The 21,609-nt window shown below is 39.5% G+C and overlaps 2 protein-coding genes across 6 annotated transcripts; both read right to left on the bottom strand.

Moving 5' to 3' along the window:
- Nucleotides 1-1,188: 1,188 nt before the first annotated feature.
- Nucleotides 1,189-21,554, bottom strand: ZBTB6 (zinc finger and BTB domain containing 6). 3 transcript variants are annotated; one of them, XM_015088446.3, is made up of 3 exons: nucleotides 21,445-21,554; nucleotides 6,931-7,103; nucleotides 1,189-5,776 (listed from the first exon to the last, which is right to left on the bottom strand). In XM_015088446.3, exon 3 carries the CDS (start codon nucleotides 5,765-5,767, stop codon nucleotides 4,496-4,498), a length of 1,272 nt encoding a protein of 423 aa, XP_014943932.1. In that variant the 5' UTR covers nucleotides 5,768-5,776; nucleotides 6,931-7,103; nucleotides 21,445-21,554; the 3' UTR covers nucleotides 1,189-4,495. The 3 variants fall into 3 exon arrangements, with proteins under 3 accessions (XP_014943932.1, XP_026890861.1, XP_026890862.1); XM_027035060.2 differs by having other exon boundaries at nucleotides 21,449-21,521; XM_027035061.2 differs by lacking the exon at nucleotides 6,931-7,103 and having other exon boundaries at nucleotides 21,445-21,468.
- ZBTB26 (zinc finger and BTB domain containing 26) lies at nucleotides 9,166-21,593 on the bottom strand. Of its 3 annotated transcripts, none has more exons than XM_015088466.3 (2): nucleotides 21,445-21,593; nucleotides 9,166-12,370 (listed from the first exon to the last, which is right to left on the bottom strand). In XM_015088466.3, the coding sequence occupies exon 2, from the start codon at nucleotides 12,358-12,360 to the stop codon at nucleotides 11,035-11,037; it is 1,326 nt and encodes a 441-aa protein (XP_014943952.1). In that variant the 5' UTR covers nucleotides 12,361-12,370; nucleotides 21,445-21,593; the 3' UTR covers nucleotides 9,166-11,034. The 3 variants fall into 3 exon arrangements, with proteins under 3 accessions (XP_014943952.1, XP_014943944.1, XP_026890859.1); XM_015088458.3 differs by having other exon boundaries at nucleotides 21,449-21,554; XM_027035058.2 differs by having other exon boundaries at nucleotides 21,411-21,506.
- Nucleotides 21,594-21,609: the final 16 nt, after the last annotated feature.

Genomic DNA, 21,609 nt, shown 5'->3' with positions numbered 1-21,609 from the left:
ATAATCTGATACATCTATATTATATGCACTCGACCATAATTATACACTGACTCATTCCCCCAATCCTTCCACATATTTGACAATCTCCCTATTAAAAAAAAACCCAAAACAACAAAAAAACCAGCATTTGCTTGCCAGGCACTAACAGATATCTATTACAGAGAGTTCTTCACAAGCTGGCAGAGATCAAAATTCAAGCACAAATTCTGGCATTAATGTCTCAATAAATATTTGTTTGGATTTTTCACAGCAAGCTGTTAAGGTTAAATTCCTATTGTTTTTCTAGATGAAGGAACAGACTAGTATTAGAAATAAGGGAATTCGACTTTATGGACTGCTTACCATGTGCCAGGTCCTGTGTTAGGTAATAAATATTTCATTTTTACCATTTATTTTCGTTTTTATAGTTTATTCATCAAAATAATCCTAAAAAACTGATACTATGTACTCTTTGTTACGGAGAAACTGAAAAACACAGATTAAAAAATTGGCCACAAACTGTGATTAAACTGAAGTCATTTTCCAATGTGAAAACATGTCCAACAAAGGCATGCATGAAAGTAAATCCAGTACAAATTTAGACATATGGACATGTAGTTTACAAGCTGTAATAAACTTAATATGTATGTGTATATATATGGTTACTATTATACTGCCATAATGTCAGGGAAACAAAAGTGTTTTTCAAAAAATATTTGTTGGCCAAAGACTTCTCCCATGCATTTGTATCCTTTCATTCTCTCCTATGACATAAATGCTAATCCAAGAGTAAGGTTCTCAATAATGGTTCATTTGTTCCACTATTTTCCATTTAACTAGATAGTAATGGAAGCATATATATATATATGTTTTTCATTTTACTGGCCAGTGTATATGACACTTTGCTAATATTTTCACGGGTGACCTATTATATTTAATATTACAATCCCAATTTCTGTTCCCTGGCACTCCCTATCCCTGCTTTATTTCCTCCAAGTCTGTTTTCAAAATCTGATATACATTGATTTTACTTGTTTACTGTCTTTCTCCCTCCACTAAAATACAAGCTTCATGAGACCAGGGATTTTTGTCTGTATATCTAACTTCTAGTACTACTGTAAGGATTCCATAAATATTTGTTGAGCGAATGAACAGGCAGAAGAAATAGTTTCATTCCATAAAATTCACAGATGTAGACAAAACACAAAGTTCTCCATTCCTATCTCCAGTTTATTTTTTCTTATGTAAACATATAGAATAGTTACATCCAAGGAAAAACAGCAAGGATTTTCTCTTATACCAAAGTAACAACCTACCTTTCCAAGATCCTTTATACATTAATGCAGTAAATGAAGAGGCGGAACTCAAACATGTTGTATCTTTCCCCATCATATCAGAAACACAAACAACTAAAAGTGAATGTTTTAAATGAATAAATTCAACACTTTACTTTGCCATACCTGCATTTTTCAAAAGATTCTATTTTCCTGGAATTGTTTATATACATCATGCAAACAGACACTCTCTAGGAATGTTCTGAGATCACTGTGTGCTACTGGACAGGAATAAATAAAAATAAATAACAACCATCACTTTCACAAAACAACCCTTCCCCCCAAGCAAATATCTCAAAGTGCTTACCAAAAATGTCACAAGAATCTTACAAGGCACACATAAAACTTAAACATAGTTCAACCATAATTTTTTTTTCAAAGAGCAAATATAGTAGATACCAATTCCTAAAAAAAGTTTATTACTATTCTTTTACCCTTCCCTCCCATCTCCATCCCTCCCCCACAAAATTTCATCCTAGGAAGCAACGTAAGAAAAGTACTTCAATCACAAACTATTTCTGAAAGAAAAATGTTTTCATACCTACAAATGGTCAATTATAGGTCAAATGGGAAAGAAAATTAAATGTTGTACTATCATGTTCTCCAGTGGAAGAAAAACACTACTTAGTTTAGAAAAATTCTGTCTCCAAAGTAGTACTCAAATAGCAACATTCATAAAGACACAAAACTCTCCTCTCTTGCTTTCCCCTCTTCTCTGTTCTTAGGAACTCAGGAAGATTTAAATATAAAATCATGAGAACTTTAGACCTGGAAATGATTTTAGAAATTACCAAGTTGAAATTTATTGTTTTATATATAAGTTTAAGAAAAACTGATAGAGAAGTGACCTGTCCAATGTCACTAAGAAGGACATGGGGGAAGGGATGTGAAGTTGGTTTTCTTATCAAAGATGAGAGCTGGACTCTTTAAAGTCTCTCCCAGAGTTAAATTCTATGGAGAATATATTTTTCCCAAAAATATCACAAAAAAGGATATTTAACATTTGTAACAATCAACATGTAATCAATCACAAAATTCTTATAAATGGTACAAAGTATATTACATTTTCAAATGTGGAAGGGCTTCAACAGAACCTAGAGATAGCAGAAATTCTACATAAAGTTGAGGTGAGTACAGGAGGAACAGAACATTTTGAAAGTAAGATGTATCCAGTCAGGCTTCTTTACTAAAAGTAGTTCCTGCATTTTAGAGAGTATGATTTTCCCTGCAATAGATTTTAATCTTTGTTATGACAATTAAAAGTCTCGTGTTATTTGTACACAGGGAGAGTAGAGAGCAATGGCTCATAACACAATAAAAAATATTACTTTCACTAAAATAATCATACAGTCATGGTTTTGCTTTTGGCTCATTTCTGGAAATACAGAAACTCTAGGGATGGTTAGGATTTTTGTCAACTTGTGGTAAATGAAAAATGCATTAATATACATGAAGTTATTAATAATTAAGAGAACACTAATAGCTAGCCATATTTAAACTATTCATCTAGTGACAACATAATATATATGGCCAACTTAAAGTGAAAAAGGGAAGGGCGCCTGGGTGGCTCAGTTGGTTGACTGCCCGGCTCTTGATTTCGGCTCAGGTCATGATCTCGCAGTTTGTGGGATTGAACTCCGTGTCAGGCTCTGCACTGACAGTGAGGAGCCTTCTTGGGATTCTCTCTCTCTCTCTCTCTCTCTCTCTCTCTCTCTCTGCCCCTCCCCTGCTCGTGTTCTCTCTCTCAAAATAAATAAACATGAAAAATAAGTTTTCAAAAAAAATAAAGTAAAAACGGAATAAATTATTAAAATACACACAAAGTGGATGACTCTCAAAAGTCATTCTGTTTGGTGAAAAAATCGTCTCACAAGGGAACACCAGAAGATTCCATTCTGACAATCCACAAAAAGCAAAATTACACAATGGAGAACTATTGCCAGGATTTAGAGACAGGTGGAGGAGTTGACTACAAAGGGGCATCATAAGGGAGTTTTTAGGGATGATGGAATGTTCTGTATCCTGATTGCAGTGGTGGTTGCACAAATTTACATGAATTAAAATTCATGGACATGTAGACCAAAAACAAAGGTCAGTTTTACTACATGTTAACTAGAAAATAAAATAAATTTTACAAAGGAAAGAAAGAAGAAAAGAAAGAATATCTTTGGTAAGTTGGGATTTTTTTCCTTAATGTTTATTTTTTAGAGAGAGACCGAGCACAGCTGGGGGAGGAACAGAGAGAGGGAGACACAGAATCTGAAGCAGGGGCCAGGCCCCAAGCTGTCAGCACAGAGCCCAAAGTGGGGCTTGAACTCACAAACTATGAGATCATGGCCTGGGTTGAAGTCAGATGTTTAACTGACTAAGCCACCCAGGTGCCCCAAAATTGGAATTTCTAAAAGAAATTTTTCAGAGTTTCATGCCAATGGTATAATTTCACTGGTCATAAAATTACTAAATACAACTCTGTTAAATAAAATTGAGAAACCTGGGCCCAATTAATCACTTCTAAATTATGTATACTAACAAGTCATGGAAACATCATTTTAAGATTAGCCCACATACAAGGAAATTCCGCTACTCCCAAGTGAATTTGAAGTGTGTTCCCTTAGTCTAAAACAAGTACCTTGGTACTTAGTTAAGAATCCAACAGTAGTTTGTAAATATATATATAGATACACACACACATATATGTATATGTGTATATATATATATATATATTTCACTAGTTCTACAAAGAACTAATAATGGATCATAGCAGGTTTTTTTAAGTTATTTTCTCTTCCTGTTATCCTAATTCCTAAAAATTATTATATGGTTGGGATTTTACATTTATATCATTTATCTAGAGACTCAAAATCAGAACCTAGAAATACTGCTGGATCCTCTGTCACTGGAATCAAGAATATTTAAGACAGGAACATTATTTCTCTAGTTATACCACTGGGACTTACATATAATACATGAGATAAGACAGCATCCCATTAGCTTTATCATGTCTCCCACACTTTGGAAGTGTTCGTAGAAGTTTAGAAAGAATAACACGTGTAGGCAGACCAAAATTAAGACCCAAAGATGGGGGGAGGAGGGGAATGCAGTATAACTATACTGCTGCATTTCTATAGAAAAACTTGCCTAACAGAACGATACAAAGCTTACATAGCAAGGTGTGGTTCTAATTATAGTAGATTTTGCCTTTTGAGATCATGCCTGGGTAGTTTTTCACTACTACTTCTGCCATGGACAGAGGTTAAGTGCTTTTTGAGGGCAGATTTGTGTTTGAAATCCATGTCACAACAGTGGCATTTGTATGGGCGATCTCCACTGTGTATGTTCAAGTGGTCCTGAAGTGTGCTTTTGGCAGTAAAGGTCTTCAAGCACACAGTGCACTGAAAGGGCCGTATGCCCATGTGCCCTCGAATGTGCCGGTTGAGATTTTTCTTCTGTGTAAATGTTTTCCCGCACTGTAAGCACAAGAACAGTTTATGCATCTTAAGGTGGCGCAGATAGTTTTCAACGTGAAGAAATCCTCGGGGACACCTGGGGCACTGGTGCCTCAGTGAATAAGCATCCTCCAGGTTCTGAATCTCATTCACTGTACCATGACTTCCTTCAGTATTCTCACAGAATAAGCTCTGATCTTGATTCCCAGGAACTTCTGCCACTCTGCTCTCAACTGTAGAATTGATCAGTGAATGCTGTGTTTCAGAGAAATACATGGTTGCTTTTGAAGAGGTACAAGGCTGTGAAAACTGCTCATTTTCTACACCGGCAGTACTGATAGATTCCACATGGAGGATACAAATTTCGTTATCTTTAAAACCAATATCTACTGAAGACAGCTCTGGTGACTTCATTTCCTTCCTCTCTGATGTCAACTCTGCTGTAGACTGTAAAACATTGCTTTCTTCTTCTTTTACATGAAAATCTACGTTTATGGGACTGTCTTCTGAAATTTCAATTATCTCACAGTCTTTATCTGAATTTTCTTCTTCATTTTTAACATCTGGATCAGAGGACTGACACAGGTCGGTATGCTGATTGTTATTTTTCATAGAAAGATCAATTTCCAGATACTTTGACAAAGCTTCTGTGCACTTTTCCACAATGTGAACCATCTGCAGGTAACTAGCAGCAGTCAAATATTTCAAAAGCTCTTTCCTTTTAACTTCAAGTGCTCCTGTATAGCAAGACAGCAACAGTTTTCTGCCAACTTCTGCACTCTGCAAGATGGTGATTCTGACATGTTTTGACTGCGTAAGTAAAAACTGATCTCTCATGAAAGTGGAGCAAGCAGCTAAAATCACCTTGTGCCCCTGGAACTCGGTGTCATTAATATAAATTGACACATCACAAAATAAATTCTGCTGTCTCAAGAGATTCATTTTCTGCAAGACTACATCTCCTTGCTGTTCAAACTGGAAATGCAGGACATCGGATTCAGCAGCCATGGTCACAATCTAAGCAAAATAAAACACAAACATTGATGTAAAGATAGGAAATGCTTTCCTACACTGTGATGGTAAAAACAAACACAAATCCCAAAACTGAATTGGGTAAAAGAAGACTCAAATTCTAATCTGAGTATGAAGAGCGAAACCCTATGCCACCGTCTCACAACCCAGAAAATTAGAACGTATTTCTCTATGATCTCTTAACACACTTTTCATATTTTTGTTACAGTACTTATTATACGGAGTTGTACTTAACAGTTTCTGTTTTTCGTCTTGGCTAAATTTTATCTATATTGTGGTCCAGGACACTGTTAATACCTACGAGTAAGAGGACTTAACATAGTCTCCCACATCAGAAACCTTAATGTAATCTCCAAGCTTCCTATTCCCCATCAGTACTGCAGGTCCTCATTCTGTTCCCCGGGGGAACCACTGCAAGGTCTTTCAACAGGTCTCCTTGATACCACACTCTCCCATATTCCCAGCCTCCTCAGTGCCACCAGAACTAACATCTTTTAATTTTTTTTTTTTTTTTTTTACTCTCTTCTACTTTAAATTCTCCATTGTTCTCCTCTACCTCCAGAACAGCCTACTCTTTTTAGCAGATAGAAGATCATTCACGATTTGGTCCTAACCATCTTTTAAGGCGTTATCTTTTCTCGATTTTTCATCTGAGCTCCTTCCATATTGAGATTTTCACCACTGCCCAGACAAGAAGACCCGAATACACTTTTGCACGTTATTATGTTTGCGCTTCCAGGTCCTCTTTTCAGCTAGTGATGTGGCTCCTTTAAGCCCCCAAATCACTTAAGACCGCTGTTGACTCCTCCTTCGGTCTCCCCAACAGTCAGTTCCTCCGAAAACACCACGAAAAGGTGCCTGGTTCACCTGAGTTCCCGCAGCGAACGCAGGGGCCGGCACAGAACAGGCGCTGCTGAGGGAACATCTGTTGAACCGACCCGGACCCCAGTTGGCCTGGAAGATCCTGCAGCTCGCCACACACGGGTTCTTCCCGAGCTAAGCCCGCCAAGACCGTAGGCCCTGTCGCCCAAAGGGTTGTACCACCAGTCCAACCTCCCCGCCCGCGCTTAGGGGCCTTCCTCCTCCACCTCGCCCTCTTCAGGCTTCCCCACCGGCCCGTCCCGATCGCGCTAACTCACCGACTCAGAGAGCCAGAAAGCAGCTTTCCGCAGCAGCGGCGGCCTAGGCCGGAAGGTGGACTTAGCCTGGGAGGAAACACATCCGGTGTCAACTAGGTCCGCTCCTCACTGGGGTGGGCTGGCGTCCCGGAAGGACATCCTGAGACAGTCTCCCTTCCTCACTCCCCCCGCTCCTGGAATGACAGAGAGGCACCCGAATTCCGGCAAATCCCATCTCTCCTGCCCCAGTTTCGGCACGCGAGCCGTTCCCCTTCGTGAGTTCTCCCCAACGTCCGTATCGCATACGGGTTGTGAACTGGGGTACAGCGCACCTATTCGGAATACCCTGCGCCGGAACCGCTGGGAGGCCCTCATGGGCTGTGACGGGCCGGGCCGGGTTTTCCTCCCTCGGCCTTCTACAATTTCAAAGGTGGCAGAGGAGAGGAGAGGAGACTGCCATGGGGATCAACATTCGAGATTGCCTAGCTAATGACCATCAGGATCTGACTCCCACCTCTGGATCTCACTTTACCAATCCTTCGCGTGTCCCCGTTCCCCACCCACCAGTTCTGGTCGAACCCAGGCCTTGTATCTTAACTCTTGGGGCTGCTTCCTCTCACGTGCCCTATCCATTCTCCTCCCTATCATCCTTCAAAATCTTGTTCATAAATCACGTCATCCCTGAAGCCATCCTGAACTGCCCTTGAATTAGTTGGCTCCCCGTTGGGAGCCTGTAAACCCTTTGGCCACCTTCATTATTGCAATTATCATACCTGTAATGAAATCTGTGACCCATCTGATCGGAGGTATTTAGGACAGTGATTTATGATCTCCGCATTCCCTAAATCTGGCACTGAGTAGGCATCAGGTATTTGCCAAATGAAGTTATGTCTGAACCAATTCTGAAAAGCAGCAGCTCTACCCTTCAGTCAACAGGTTCTCCTGGAAGTAACTGACCCAACTAACAATTTCTGGTTAACCAGATTTGCTTTGGAGGCCAAGCTCAGCGTGCTTGATTAATAAACAATAGGAGTGAAGAAAGTATTTCTTTTTCAAATTCAGGCAATTGAAAAGGAAAGCAGGAGGGAGAGAAAAAAGAAACCACTGACACCACAGATTTAATTGTCACACTTTTATTAAGGAAACTTCCCCATAATAAGTGAAGAGGTAGTTCATAGTATGTCTAACATACAACAGACTTAGAACAGCTATTCACCAGCTGAAATAAAATATTCTGGTTTGTTTGTTTAGGACAATCTTTTAGAAGTGGTGACTCTGGTCACCATTTATAGATCTTCTAATAAACTAAAACAAAACCACATCTGATTTACTTCAGAGCCACTTCAGTTTGGAGTTTGTCTTTAAAATTAAATAAATAAATAATGGTGACACGGTAATTTTTTAAAAACCAAGTTATGGTAAAGACAGTCCTTTTTAGTTATCTTGGGGAATCCATAAAATACAAATGCAGAATGACTAAGGTTTTAGAAAACCTTTCTTCTCTATAAGAATATGACTAGTTTTGAAAGTCATCTTCCCTTATAAAATGTATTTGATATCAGTAACTTGACCACTTTGAAATACAATCTAAGAAACATGTATAAAGAAGGAGAAAAGTCAAGTCCCACCAAAATTAAGAAAATGTCTCACAGAAACAAAACACCTCTCCAGCCAAGAAATGGAGGAGACTGTAAATCACTTCAGTGGTTTGCAGTTGCAAAAGGTGAGAACCAGTTTTACTGATTAAAAAACCCCATCAAGATGCTGATTTTAAGTGATCAAAGAAAGCAAGGCATTTTCTTTATTATTCCCAGTACAAAATCACCTTCTCTAAGACCACATGAGACCATATGAGACCACATGAGACCATAAGCTCTGTGAGGGCAGGGACCTTAGCAATCTTACCTTCAATATCCTCAGTATCTAGCATAGTGCCTGGCAACAAAGGTACCCAATAAATGTTTCTCAAATGACTCAATGAACCCAGAAATAGTCTCCAACCAAAGAGACCAATCATATTGAACTCATGTCTTTTAGTCTTCAAACCAGTAACAAAACAGGACATGAATGTAAGTGAAGGAAACACTCCAACTTCCTATTTCCCTATGATGAAATGATGTTCAGAGAAACACTGGTTAACATTAATGTCTCACTGTTGCATAGAACTGGTACTCTTTGGCTGGATCATATAAAAATCATAATGCTAGGTAGCATCATTAAACCATAAAATGAGTGACTTTGGGCATAAGATACCTATTAGTCTTATCACTCAATTTTATTCTCATTTTAAGGATTTTAACAAAAGGTAGAAATTATACCTCAAATCAGATTCACATGTAAATGCATCAAATTATAACAGCTCGAAGAATTCCCTGTGACTATTCAAGTTAAACTCAAGTTTTGGTTTATCTGTACATGCATTCTCATAGCTCAAAAGTAAAAACAAAAGCCCAATGGAAACTAAATAAACACTGCTTCCAGACAAAATCAGATTCACATTTGTTTCCTTCTCACATTATTCTTACTTGTCTTTTTTCTCCCTGACCACCATCTAGCAAATCAATCACTTGCTTGAGCAGAATGTAATATTCATCCTAACCAAAAAAAATAATTAACAAAAATACATCCTTCCTGTGATGTTTTGTTTGTAAAACCTGGGCTGTCTCAAAAAGCCAACAGGGATTCCAAAAAGTGAAGCACAAACTAGGAGCTTTTTGCTGATAATAATACCCTTGATCATGTACTAAATCTTTTTAAGCTAAGAGATAGTGAGAAATAAGGAGAGATTAGCTCATATTTTTAGTCACTTCTCTACTTTGGCCAACCTTGGCCAGGCCACCTCTTTGGGCTTTGGATACCCCAGCTTAAATAAAAGAGGTGGAGTATATGATCGCTTAAAGATTCTCTAAGGGACCCTAAGACTCCTATTACCTAAATCTAATTCATGAGTCAAAAACTACTAAGACTCAAAATTTTCTTTCTGAACTATAACATGTGCTTTAGGAAAAACAATTGTGTCTTTCCATATTGGAAGATCAATTCTGCATTAGTGATCTATCAAACATGGCAAGGTGGGACTATGTACCTTTTTAGGACTATCTGAATGCAAAAACCCAATTGCTCCTTCTGTGATCCACTTTTTTCATCCATCTTAGAAACTAGTGTACATGAAGAAATGAGGATACAGAGATTATTACAGTACAACAGACAAAACTCTGAAGGCCAAACTCACCTTTCGGAAGGCTAACCTCTAAAACAATCCAGAGACTGACTCCCAAATAGCCTCTTTTGAGAGAGACCATTATACTTTAGCACATTTTCAGTGTGCCTGGGGCAATCCTGATTTGAAAAGCATCAACAAGTACGATACACATTAATTATAAGCATTTGGCTTCTTTTCGGGAAGACCTCCCATGTAAGTGCTATTGTAAATTGTACTTCTATCCTTTGTTAATTATGCTTCTCATGCTAACTATTTGTCTGTAGGTGTTGCTGAAAACATTGTACTCTGGTCTATGTGAACAACACAGTGACATGAAGTTGGGCTATAATACTGTTGGAAGGAGTACAGAACAACCCAAAATACTTCATAGCCAGCTCCAAGACAAGTACAAATGGTAGGAGGCAGATTCATTATCAATAGGCAATTAACAATAGGCAGCCAGAAGTTTTATCACATATTCAGGCCAAGAGCAATATCCTCTTATATCTCAGCCTGTTTTCTGCCAAAGAAAAATACTATTCACTTCTCTTAGCACAGCATCTATTAGTGGACCATAGGTGATGTTATTAACTCACTGGTACCCTCAGGATGTGCCCAGTGAAAAGCCTAAAATAGTGTCGGTCTAAAACAAAGGTCAATGTTAGGTAGACAAACGGAATACTCCTTGGAAAAGTAAAACAGACATCACAGGATAAATAATTCAAAACACGAAATGGGAGAGGGCAAAAGGAAGGCAAGACCACTCCAAGTGGTAAGTTGCCTGGTCTGTTAGTGCTTTGACTCACCCCTACAACCTGCACAGAGGCTTTGGAGAAGTCAAACTAGCAAAATCACTCCTAAAAAGATTCAAGACTATTGCCACGTTTTCAGTCAGTTCTAAGTTGTGAGCATAAAGCCCCTACTCAATTCACACAAGTACTATCGTTTCTTAAGTTCAAGACAGCTTGGGCCAGTTTACCTGCATCCAGGACCTGTGTTGCATCAGGCTGTGGCTGACACCCTTTAGAGTCTGAGACTGTTGTACATGCAAAAGAATCAAAATCCACTGTGAGGTCTTGCACATTTCTTTCATTGGCATTATCAAAACTGTTTTTGCCATGCAGCTGTTTAAGATGTTTCCTCAAAACTGGCTTATGTGCAAAAACCATGTCACAATAGTTACACTTATGGGGCTTATCTCCACTGTGAAGGTTAAGATGATCCTGTAAGGAACACTTCTGAGAAAAGGTTTTCCCACAGATCTTACACTGGAAAGGTTTAATGCCGGCATGCACACGCATGTGTCGATGAAGGTTGCCTTTCTGAGTAAAAGTCTTGCCGCAGAGTAGACACATAAAGAGTTTGTGCATTTTTAAATGGTTGGCGTAGTTCTCCAGGTGACGAAACACCCTGGTACACTTTGGGCACTGGTGATGCCACTGTAGGCCTTTGTCTACACCTCGAATATTAGGCCCAAAGACATCTTTTGAGGCCATGATGATATTATCACTGCCTGCGTAAGAGAGGGCATAATTGTGGAGATGGTTTTGTTCTATTTCACTTACTCTGTTTTCCACAGTTGAATTTATCAGGGAATGCTGGGGCTCTGATGAATGTAAAGCAGTGGGTTCAGAAGAAATAAACTGGTTCTGATCTTTTTTACTTCTAACCTCAGATACATCCCCAATAGATTCTACCTTAACAATCTGAATATCACTGTCCTCCATATCCATACTGTCTTCAGATGGATGAATACAAGGTGAATCCTGTTTTGGGGAGCCTCTGGCATCTCCCTGCTGTTCTTTTGACTGGGGAGAAGCACTCTGTGGTTCACATCCCTCTTTACTATCCATTGGTTGTTTTGGCTTTATAAACTTCCACAAGGCCTGTGTGCACCGTTCTACAATGTGGCTCATCTGAAGAAAACTTGCAGCAGTCAAGTAATTGACCAGTTCCATTTCAGGGAATTCCAGCACACCACTATAACAGGATAAGAGCAATTGTCTCCCCACTTCGGAACTCTGCAATATGGAGATTTTCACCTCTCTGGAATCATTCAGTAAAAACTGGTCTCTTAAGAAGGGGGAACCTGCAGCAAACACAATTTTATGCCCCTGTACCTCAATATCATCTATGAGAACTGTAACATCACAAAATTTATTCTCTTCTCTTAATTTGTTCATTTTTTGTAACATTGAATCTCCATAATTTTCAAACTTGAAGTGAAGGAGATCTGATCTTTCAGACATTTTGGCAGACCTAAAGAACAGAAATGTAAAAAGGATGAATTTAAGAAAATTCAAACAATTAAGAAACCTGGATTTTTCCTTCCAAAACCAAATTTGTGTTGTCATATCTCTTTGTATGTATCCAAATGATATTTTCCTTGAAAGAGGAAGCTAGTGTAACAGCTTTCAAAGGCTGTTAAAAATTAGTCCTTACCAACATCAAGTGTCAATTGCACCTAAGGAGTGGACTTGTATTAGTGTACATGGCTTGGCATCCATTCAACTTTTTAAGATACTTAATACAAGAACAGTGTTTGAGCTACTCCAAGAGCATTTTCTCGCTTCTCAAATCAGAATTTTATCAGGTTTCAAAAACAAACTGAAAACATCCCAGCAAGTAATAACAAAGTAACTGTTTTCTTTTGCATGATACTGTGAAATCCTGCTTCTTCAGAGACAAAATGTTTTCCTTTGCTTTCTATTTTTTAAAATAATGTCTTTTTTTTTTAAGTTCTATTTATTTATTTTGAGAGAGAGATGGTGAGAGCACAAGTAGGGAAGGAGCGGACAAAGAGGAAGAGAGAGAATCCCAAGCAGGCTCTGTGTTGCCAGCACAGAGTCCAAGGTGAGGCTTGAATTCACAAACCATGAGATTATGACCTGAGCCAAAATCAAGAGTCAGATGCTTAACCAACTGAACCACCCAGGCGCCCCTCTTTGCTTTCTATTTTAAAGAACTGCAGTGACATTGCTTGCCCCATTCCTTGGTAAATCCTCTTCTATTTAAACTGATGGGAATTTATTCATACAAGCATTTCTGCAATAAACTGAAAGTCACAAACTTAAAGGGACAATGTTTACACAGTATCAAAGGCACAGGTCTTTATCCTGTGCATTTTGGACAAATACAACTCTCAAACATTTCTTGATATAGAAAGTAAATAAAATATTTGATATAGAAAAACCAGATGAGCCACTTGGTGGGAATCTGAGTAGGCATAAAGTCGATCAAATGAATAGCTTAGAGATTTTGTTCCTTCTTCTTTATCCCTCTTCATCTATCATTACTCATCAACTGGACTATTAGAATAGGATCATAAATGTTCCTTGGGCTCCAGCTTCTGTACCTTCTAATCCAGCTTCTATACCACATGTCAGCTTTCAAAAATGTTGGCTCTGATTATATCTAACCCCCGCCTAAAATCCTTCTGTGACTTCCCATTGTCTCCTGGATGAAGACTAACCTTTGAGTATAAACTGATGAAGTAAACCTCATAATAATTAAGGTAAACATTGGTGTAATGCATTCAACCATGGAGAAGGTGTCTTTGCCAAACTCTCTGCCTTTCTGTCCCCTTACGTAGCAATTCCCTTGGAGAAAGTCCCTATGTTTTGATTCCATACTCCCTAAATGATTTTCTGGTAATTTGGCTTCCCATGTGTCTCTCTACAGGGAAGAATGAATTAGCCATGCCAACAGGATAATTCCAGTCCCCCAGTCATTATAAAAAAAAGTAAACTGGCAGCCTGTTTATGCAGCAGTCTTCTGTGACATCAGGTATATCAGCTCGGCTCTTGAGAAATAATCTCAGTGCATCAATAAATTTACCTTGAATTTTGTGCATTCATCAACTCTGTAGTGGAGAATCACGTGAGACAACCAGCTGTGCTTGGCCACATCTGGATCCTGAAGCCCAATCTTTACAATCTTATCTTCTACAACAATGACTAAGCAAGGCTCATAGAACATCAGCTCCTGAAGCAGAGTCCAGATCTTATTCATACTGCATACAAACTCCTAGTGCATGACAGCACTCTGTTGACTCCAGCTCTTAGCACAGTTGCAGTTCTCTCTTTAGTCTAGAGCACTACTCTAATACGGACCCTCCCCCTCCCTCCCTCCCTCCCTCCCTCCCTCCCTCCCTTCCTTCCTCCTAATCTCTACACCCAACATGGGGCTCAAACTCATGACCCTGAGAGCGAGAGTCAGGCACTCTACCAATTGAGACAGCCAGCCAGGCACCCTATGACTCCTTTATTTTATTTCTTGAGGCCCATACCTAACCTCTTACACTAAAACAGTTGTCTTTACTGGACCTATCGCATAGCACTTCCAACGTTAACACTCAAAATACTTTATTAAATACAGTACCCGTTCCTTCCCCTCCAACTGCAAGCTTCATGGCATTAGAGGGAAACATCTCCACCCCACTCAATGAGGCTGATGCTGGGAACCTGCATCTTCTAGGGCAAAACACTTTTTCCTTTTGCTTTAAATTCTACTTATTGCAGCCACATTACTGGCCAGAACCTCTTCTGTTCAAACTGGTGTGTATTCCCATCACCTAATATTGTACTAAACATATAGTAGGTGCTCAGTTGGTATTTGTTGGACCTACAGGATCTGACAGCAGAAAGAAGGAAGAATTGCTGTTAGGAAGATCAGCTCAGTCTGTGAAAGCATTATGGCTCTGAGGCCACGAAAGCCTAGAAAGGAATGAAAGTGGGAATAAGGGGTAAAGAAAAATAGTAAAAGATATTTTGAGGAGCTTGGTAAATGACTAGATCCAGAGAATGAAAAAAAAAAGGGGGGGGGATGTATAAAGGTTTCAAACTTAAGAGTTCAACTGAATGAAACTATCACTGAAAGAGGTGAAATATAGGAGGGGGAACTGGTATGGCACAGGTATATTAACAAACATATACAGACATAAATGAAAATTTTTCCTTTGTATGGCATTCTGAATGTACAGGTATGAATAATTACAATAAAAATGAGAGAGGAAGGAGGCAGAGAAGCAAATGCAGCATCAGAGAAAAGATGGTGAATATCAAAAAGGAAAAAATCTAGGAGATACAAGAAACATATCAAAAAAGAAAGCAGCAAAACTGTATTATCACTGGTTAGTTTTAGCAATCACAGTATCCTAATTCAGTCATTCTGGAAACAGTGAATGCCCCAATTTATAACCAGAAGTTATAAAAATGACTGTTGTTTCAAGTGGCCAAACAAAAGGGGCATTCTTTCTTAGAGTTTAGCTTGTCCTTAGTCACCCTCAGGTCAGTATTTTTCTACACATACCCAAAAATGATCATTAATTGCTTCCATCTATAGGAGACAATACACACAGTGTTTGAGACAACTATCCTCAGAAATAACTGTTCCTTGAAGCTCCAAAGATGAGGAGCTGGAGTACTTCCTATCAATCAGCCTCAAGAAACTTAACAGCGAGAGCAGCCCAACAGTTACCCAAAGAAAGTGCTGGCTTTGATTGCTCTGCTCTAGTCTCAGAATGTGAGGAAAATTGTTCTGTTTAAGTTTTCCCTAATATGTGTCAGTGCACTCTATTGGCTGTCTATGATACACTCTTATTTCTGGGTCACGTAGTTTATCCCTTAATCAATTGCTGTTACTAGTTTCTCTTTTCAATACAATTTTAGTTATTTGAGGGCAAGGACCAACTGTTACTTGTTTTTTTTAATATTTGTATTAAAATATTTTTCCTAAATGCTTATTTATTTTTGAGAGAGAGAGAGAGAGAGAGAGAGAGAGAGAGAGAGAGAGAGAGAGAATGGGGGAGGGGCAGAGAGAGAGGGAGACACAGAATCTGAAGCAGGCTCCAGGCTCTGAGCTGCCAGCACAGAGCCCGACGTGGGGATCGAACTCACAAACCACAAGATCATGACCTGAGCCGAAGTGCCATGCCTGCCACTGGACTGAGCCACCCAGGTGTCCCACAACTGTTACTTTTTATACAGCTCATTCAACAAGACCAGCACAATAATTAACTCTTTAATGTTCCCTATGAAATCATTATTGTACTATGGTAGAGATGCTCTTCATTATCATCTTTTCCGCTTTTGAGTGTCCTGGGGAAACTTTTTCTTGGGTCTGTTTCCAAAATGGCTTTGACAATGTAAAACCAAATTTTAAATATATATATATATATATATATATATACACACATACACACACATATATACATATACATACATATATATGTGTGTGTGTATATATATACACACATATATGTATGTACATACATTTTTTTTTTTACTTTTGAAAAATGTCAAAATAGAAAGGAATAACTGTGTTTCTTATAAACTGGCTTAGCAACATGAGAAATAGTAGCTAATCTTTATTGAATCCTTGCTATGTCCCAGGTATAGTGCTAAGTGCTTTACCTAAATTGACCCACCTAATCCTCAAAATCTCTAAGAGGTAGGTATTATTATCATCTCCATTTTGCATATGAAGTCTTGGAGGATATAAGAAACTTGTTCAACTTATGAGAGGTGGAAAGTATTAAGTGTTAGAGCTGGAAATTGGGCCCAAGCTACGTGATGCCAAAATCCATGTATGAAACAAGACTAGCTGAAGTTTTATGAATAATGTTAACTGGGTAACTGCTCAGACTTCCTTTCTCATATCCATTCAGCTGTACAGTTATGATTTTCATACCTTTGTGTATTCAGTTATGCTTCAATAAAAGGTTTAAGTTAAAAAACAAAAGAGTACAAATTTGTGTCAACTCTAGAGGACTTTAATAGAAAACCATTTGGGTACGAGTCGTATTCTTGATTGCATTTTATTCCCTCAGCCTTGTTTTTTATCTTTGTTTGTCACCTATGTTATGTTATTTTCCCATCTTTTGTGTATTTATATTTGTATACTAAGTCTGAATGTCATTTGCAAGTAAAAGGGACTGTAGTTAACTTCTAAGCATAGTAGTAGTTTTTCCTAAATTTCCTAAAAATCACTCACATAATTCTAGATTATAGTAGAGCTTCTAGTAACTAAAAGTAAAGAACTTATCAGGTAGAAGAGGGACTTGGTCACCACATTGTTGATTCTTTTCACAGAATGACTTCCAAATTCTCTCTCTTTATTCCAGCATTGCCACAGTTCAGGCCCTTATCATCCATTGCCTAGGTGATTGCAATTATGTCTGCATACTGCCCAGTTTCTATTAGCAAGCTCTGAATGACCTATTTCTCACACATCAATGTAATAGGAGTATTCTCACTTAAGATCACTTTTTCTGGGGCGCCTGTGTGGCTCAGTTGGTTAAGCATCCAACTCTTGATTTCATTTCAGGTAATGATCCTACAGTTCGTGGGTTCAAGGCCCACATCAGGCCATGCACTCACAGTGTGGGACCTGCTTGGGATTCTCAGTCTCTCTCTCCCTCTCTGCCCCTTCCCCCGCTTGCGTGCACGCGCGCGCTCTCTCAAAATAAACATTTTTTTAAAAGATCACTTTCTCTTTGTTATATTTATACAATTCTTTCATAATTATCTCCATAACAAATGTGCCAACTGATCTGAAAATTCCTGTTCAAACAGGAGTAACCAAAAAGGATCAATGGATATTCTAAGTTGGACAATGTTTATTGCTGTGCTACAGGCAATGAGAAAATATCCAAGTTTCTTATTTCATTTTTAAAAAAATATGTATTTCTTTTTGACTGAGAGAGAGAGCGAGCATGAGCGGGGAAGGGGCAGAAAGAGAAGTGGACAGAATATCTGAAAGGGGCTCTGCGCTGACAGCAGCAAGCCTGATGCAGGGCTCAAACTCACGACCCGAGTCGAAGTCAGAGGTTCAACCGACTGAGCCACCCAGGCGCTCCAACCAAGTTTCTTATTTCAAATGCCTCTAATAACGACTTACAAGGAAAACTTTTCTATTCCATATACTAAACTCCCAAGCTGTAGGTCAGTCTCTTTTCTCATCTACCTCATGAAAGTACCCTTATCTTTCAACTTAGCACTCATAACTACGTGGAAATTTTTCTTTGTCTCTCATTAACACCATACTTCATTTTCAAAAAGGTTACATTATATTACAGCCTTTATCTCTGTAAGCCTCAATCTTTTTCTTCTTATGGGTAACTTTTATGGCACTACATTCTCCCAAATTCTCAATCTTTTATTTTGTTTTTACTTTTAATTTTAAGTAATATACACAGAAATATATCTTCCTTGGAAAAAAAATTGTTAACTTTATTTATTTTGAGAACGAGAGAGGGTGCATATGTGTGCTAGCAGGAGGGGCAGAGAGAGAGAAAGAGAGAGAGAACCCCCAACAGGCTCTGCACTGTCAGCGTGGAGCCAGACGCAGGGCTTGAACTCACGATTTGTGAGATCATAACCTGAGCCGAAATCAAGAGTCACACGCTTAACTCACTGAGCCACCCAGTCGCCCCTACATTCTCTAAAAAAAAATCTCAAAATCCCCATCCTCATGGCCAACCTTAACCAAACTTAACTTTACCTCAAGCTACTCAAAAGTACCTGCCCTAGGCCACTATTCTATCATATGAAATGTATGATGCCTAAACTCCTGCACTGTCTAAAACCCAGCAAATCAAAAGTAAGTATCAGTGGAGAATACCTCTGAGAACAGTGGACATGAAGGAGGTGGTATGCTATTACTCTAATAGAGATAGAAATAATGAGGGCCTGAACATTGACAACAATCATATGGATACAGAGAGGAAACAGATTTGAGAGATATTTCAAAGAACTGATGGACTGCTGACCAAGGTGGGGTTCAAGAAAGGATAGTTTAAGATGACTCCAAGCCATTAGACTTGAATGACTGGATTAATTTGGCAGATTGCCACTCAATAAGCTAGGGAATATTAGAGGGGATGAAAATGGGTTTGGTCTTAAAACGTTTAGCCAGAGAATCCTACATGACATAATGGGGAAGATCCATTACCTCGCTAGACATGGGTGCGAAGCTGAAGAGGAGACCCAATTATACATAGTAAGTGATCAATGAAAGTATGGCATAAATTGACCTAATTGTGAAAGAAACTGACCTAAAATGGCACTGACTTGAATAGGATCTAAGACAGAAAAAGAGAAATAAAAATCAAATATATAATACAAACATAAGCCCATTACTTACCTGCTCAATTCAGATCTCCTTCCAAGCCTCTCAATTTTTTTATCAATGAATCTATCTTTGCCTAAATTCTTCCCATTCCTGTCAGCCCATATTCAGTCACTGCTTAGTGCAGTGGATTAAACTACGGTTTCTGAAGCCATATTTCCTAGGATCAAAACCCTGTTCAACCACTTTACTAGTTGTGTGATCCTGGGCAAGTTAATTAACCACTTCTGTGCTTCAGTTTTCCCAACTGTCAAATAGTAATATTACTTCATAGGGTTGTTATGGGAAATTAAAAATTAGGTTAATGTTTTAAAGAGCTTAGAACGGTGTCTGGAATGTGCTTGATAAGCATTTGTTAGGTGAATAAACAAATAAAGCCTGTCAACTTTCTTTGTGAAATCCTTCACATGTGGTCTTTTCTCATTCTCATTTAACACCAAACCAGTTGAGGTCCTCCTTATTTCATAGATCACCACCTCATCACTCTACTAAAATTGTTTTTTAAAAGGTCTCTAATGATCTCTCTCTTTTTTTAAGTAATCTCTATGCCCAACCTGGGGCTCGAACTCTTGACCCCAAGATCAAGAGCCAAATGCTCTATGGGCAGAGCCAGTCAGGCGCCCCACTAATGATCTGTAACTAAAGAAATACAATTTTTTTTTTCTCATTCCCCAAATGCTCTGCATGCATTGTCCCGTGCACCTTCCTCAAAATTTTCTCTTGATTCTGGGTCTTCTTGGACCCTGCACTTTTATACATTATCCCCTACCTCTGTTTTTGCTGTCCCACCAATTCCTCTTTCTGCTTCATAAATGCACCCATTCTCCCCAAATATTCCCATCTTTCTCACTACTTACTTCCTGATGCCAAATATTACCACAGCTTCTACTTTGATAGCAATAACTGAAACTTTTACCTCTAGCTACAACACTGGGGTTGAGCTGCGGATTTTCATTTCCAACTCTTTACTGGAGAGTTTTATGTGGCTATTCTATTATACCTTTAATTCAATATATCCAAAAAATAAATTTGCACTCTACACTGATTATGGTTTTGTTGCTGATAATGGCATCAACATTCTCCAAATACCAAAGGCCTAAAACCTAGGAATCAGCTTTGCTACCTCTTTACCCCTCAACATCCAATTTATTACGGAGTCTTCACATCATTCACTCCAGCATACTTCCCTTCTTTCCAGTTATACTGTCATAACTCCATTTCAGGACTTCATTAGCTTTCACTAGGCTTATCCCATTACTGCTTCAAAAGAATTTCCAATAAGAATACCCAGACATTAGCTGAAGAATCCATAATCAGCTTATACGTTCCTTTTCTATAGACTGACTTCTAGAACAACGTGGCTTTCTACAGAGCAAATCTGACTGTATAAGTCTCCTGCTTAAACCTCCTTAAAAACTACCCATCTCTTTTAGGGTTAAACCTTTCACTATCTGGACCTCAGCCTACTTGCCCAGCCTCTTATCTCATCCTATGCACAAGAGCCCCCTATTTCCTCCTCTTCACACACAATTTACCCTCCGGCATTCCTTCACAGCCTTGCAAACTGTTCCTTCTGCCTGAAAAGCTCTTCTCCACTTTATCCTCCCCATTTAGACGTCAATTTCATTCTTCAGCTTTCCTAGCAACTGCCCCTTAAGCAGTTCACACACATACGACTGATATATATATCGCAAGAGTAATTATTTGTTTATATCTGGCTCCCAAACTTGACCCTGGAAAACTGGAAGGGTATCTTACGAAGCCTCCGTGCCTGGCATAGAGTCAGTAATAGAAAAGGTGCTGTGGCCAGTGGCCGATTTGGGGGAAACCCCGGCAAAAGTGTAACCTAGGTCAGCACGCATAGTGAGTCTAGCGGGCTGGCACTGAGGCCTTGCCAGCGCCTCAGCTCTGGCACTTCTTACAAGATGCCAGAGTCAGGCGTCCAAGCCAACTGCTGGGCCCTGGGCTGGGGTCCCAGGAAGAGGTCCCTAGGGCATAGTTAGGCTCCCCACTCCAGGCGCGGGGAAGGGAAAGGGGCGGGGCACAGCATGGGCCGGGTCAAGGGTTCCTTAAGTTTCCCCGGGCCTAGGCCAGCTCCTCGACCCCATCCCAGAGCAGGTCCCAGCCAATCTAGGGCCCCAAGGGGGCTCCCTCTTGAGAGACCCCGTACCCCTGCCCGGCGCTCCAGCCGCCTCCGCACTTACAGACCCGGGAGAAGGCCACCGTCAGGATCCGGCACCGCCAGGAGCTCCGGCCCCTCGGGGCTCCGGGAAGGGGGAGGGGCAGGGAACCCGAGCCAAAGGGGGACCCAACGGAACCGGAAGGGCAGCCCTCGCCGGACAAAACAACTTCCAGGTCCCATGGTCCTC

This window comes from Acinonyx jubatus, chromosome D4 (genome assembly GCF_027475565.1).
Source record: "Acinonyx jubatus isolate Ajub_Pintada_27869175 chromosome D4, VMU_Ajub_asm_v1.0, whole genome shotgun sequence".
Classification (NCBI taxonomy): Eukaryota; Metazoa; Chordata; class Mammalia; order Carnivora; family Felidae; genus Acinonyx; species Acinonyx jubatus.
Note: the sequence above shows the minus strand (reverse complement) of the source record. Positions and strands in the feature narration are given on the sequence as shown.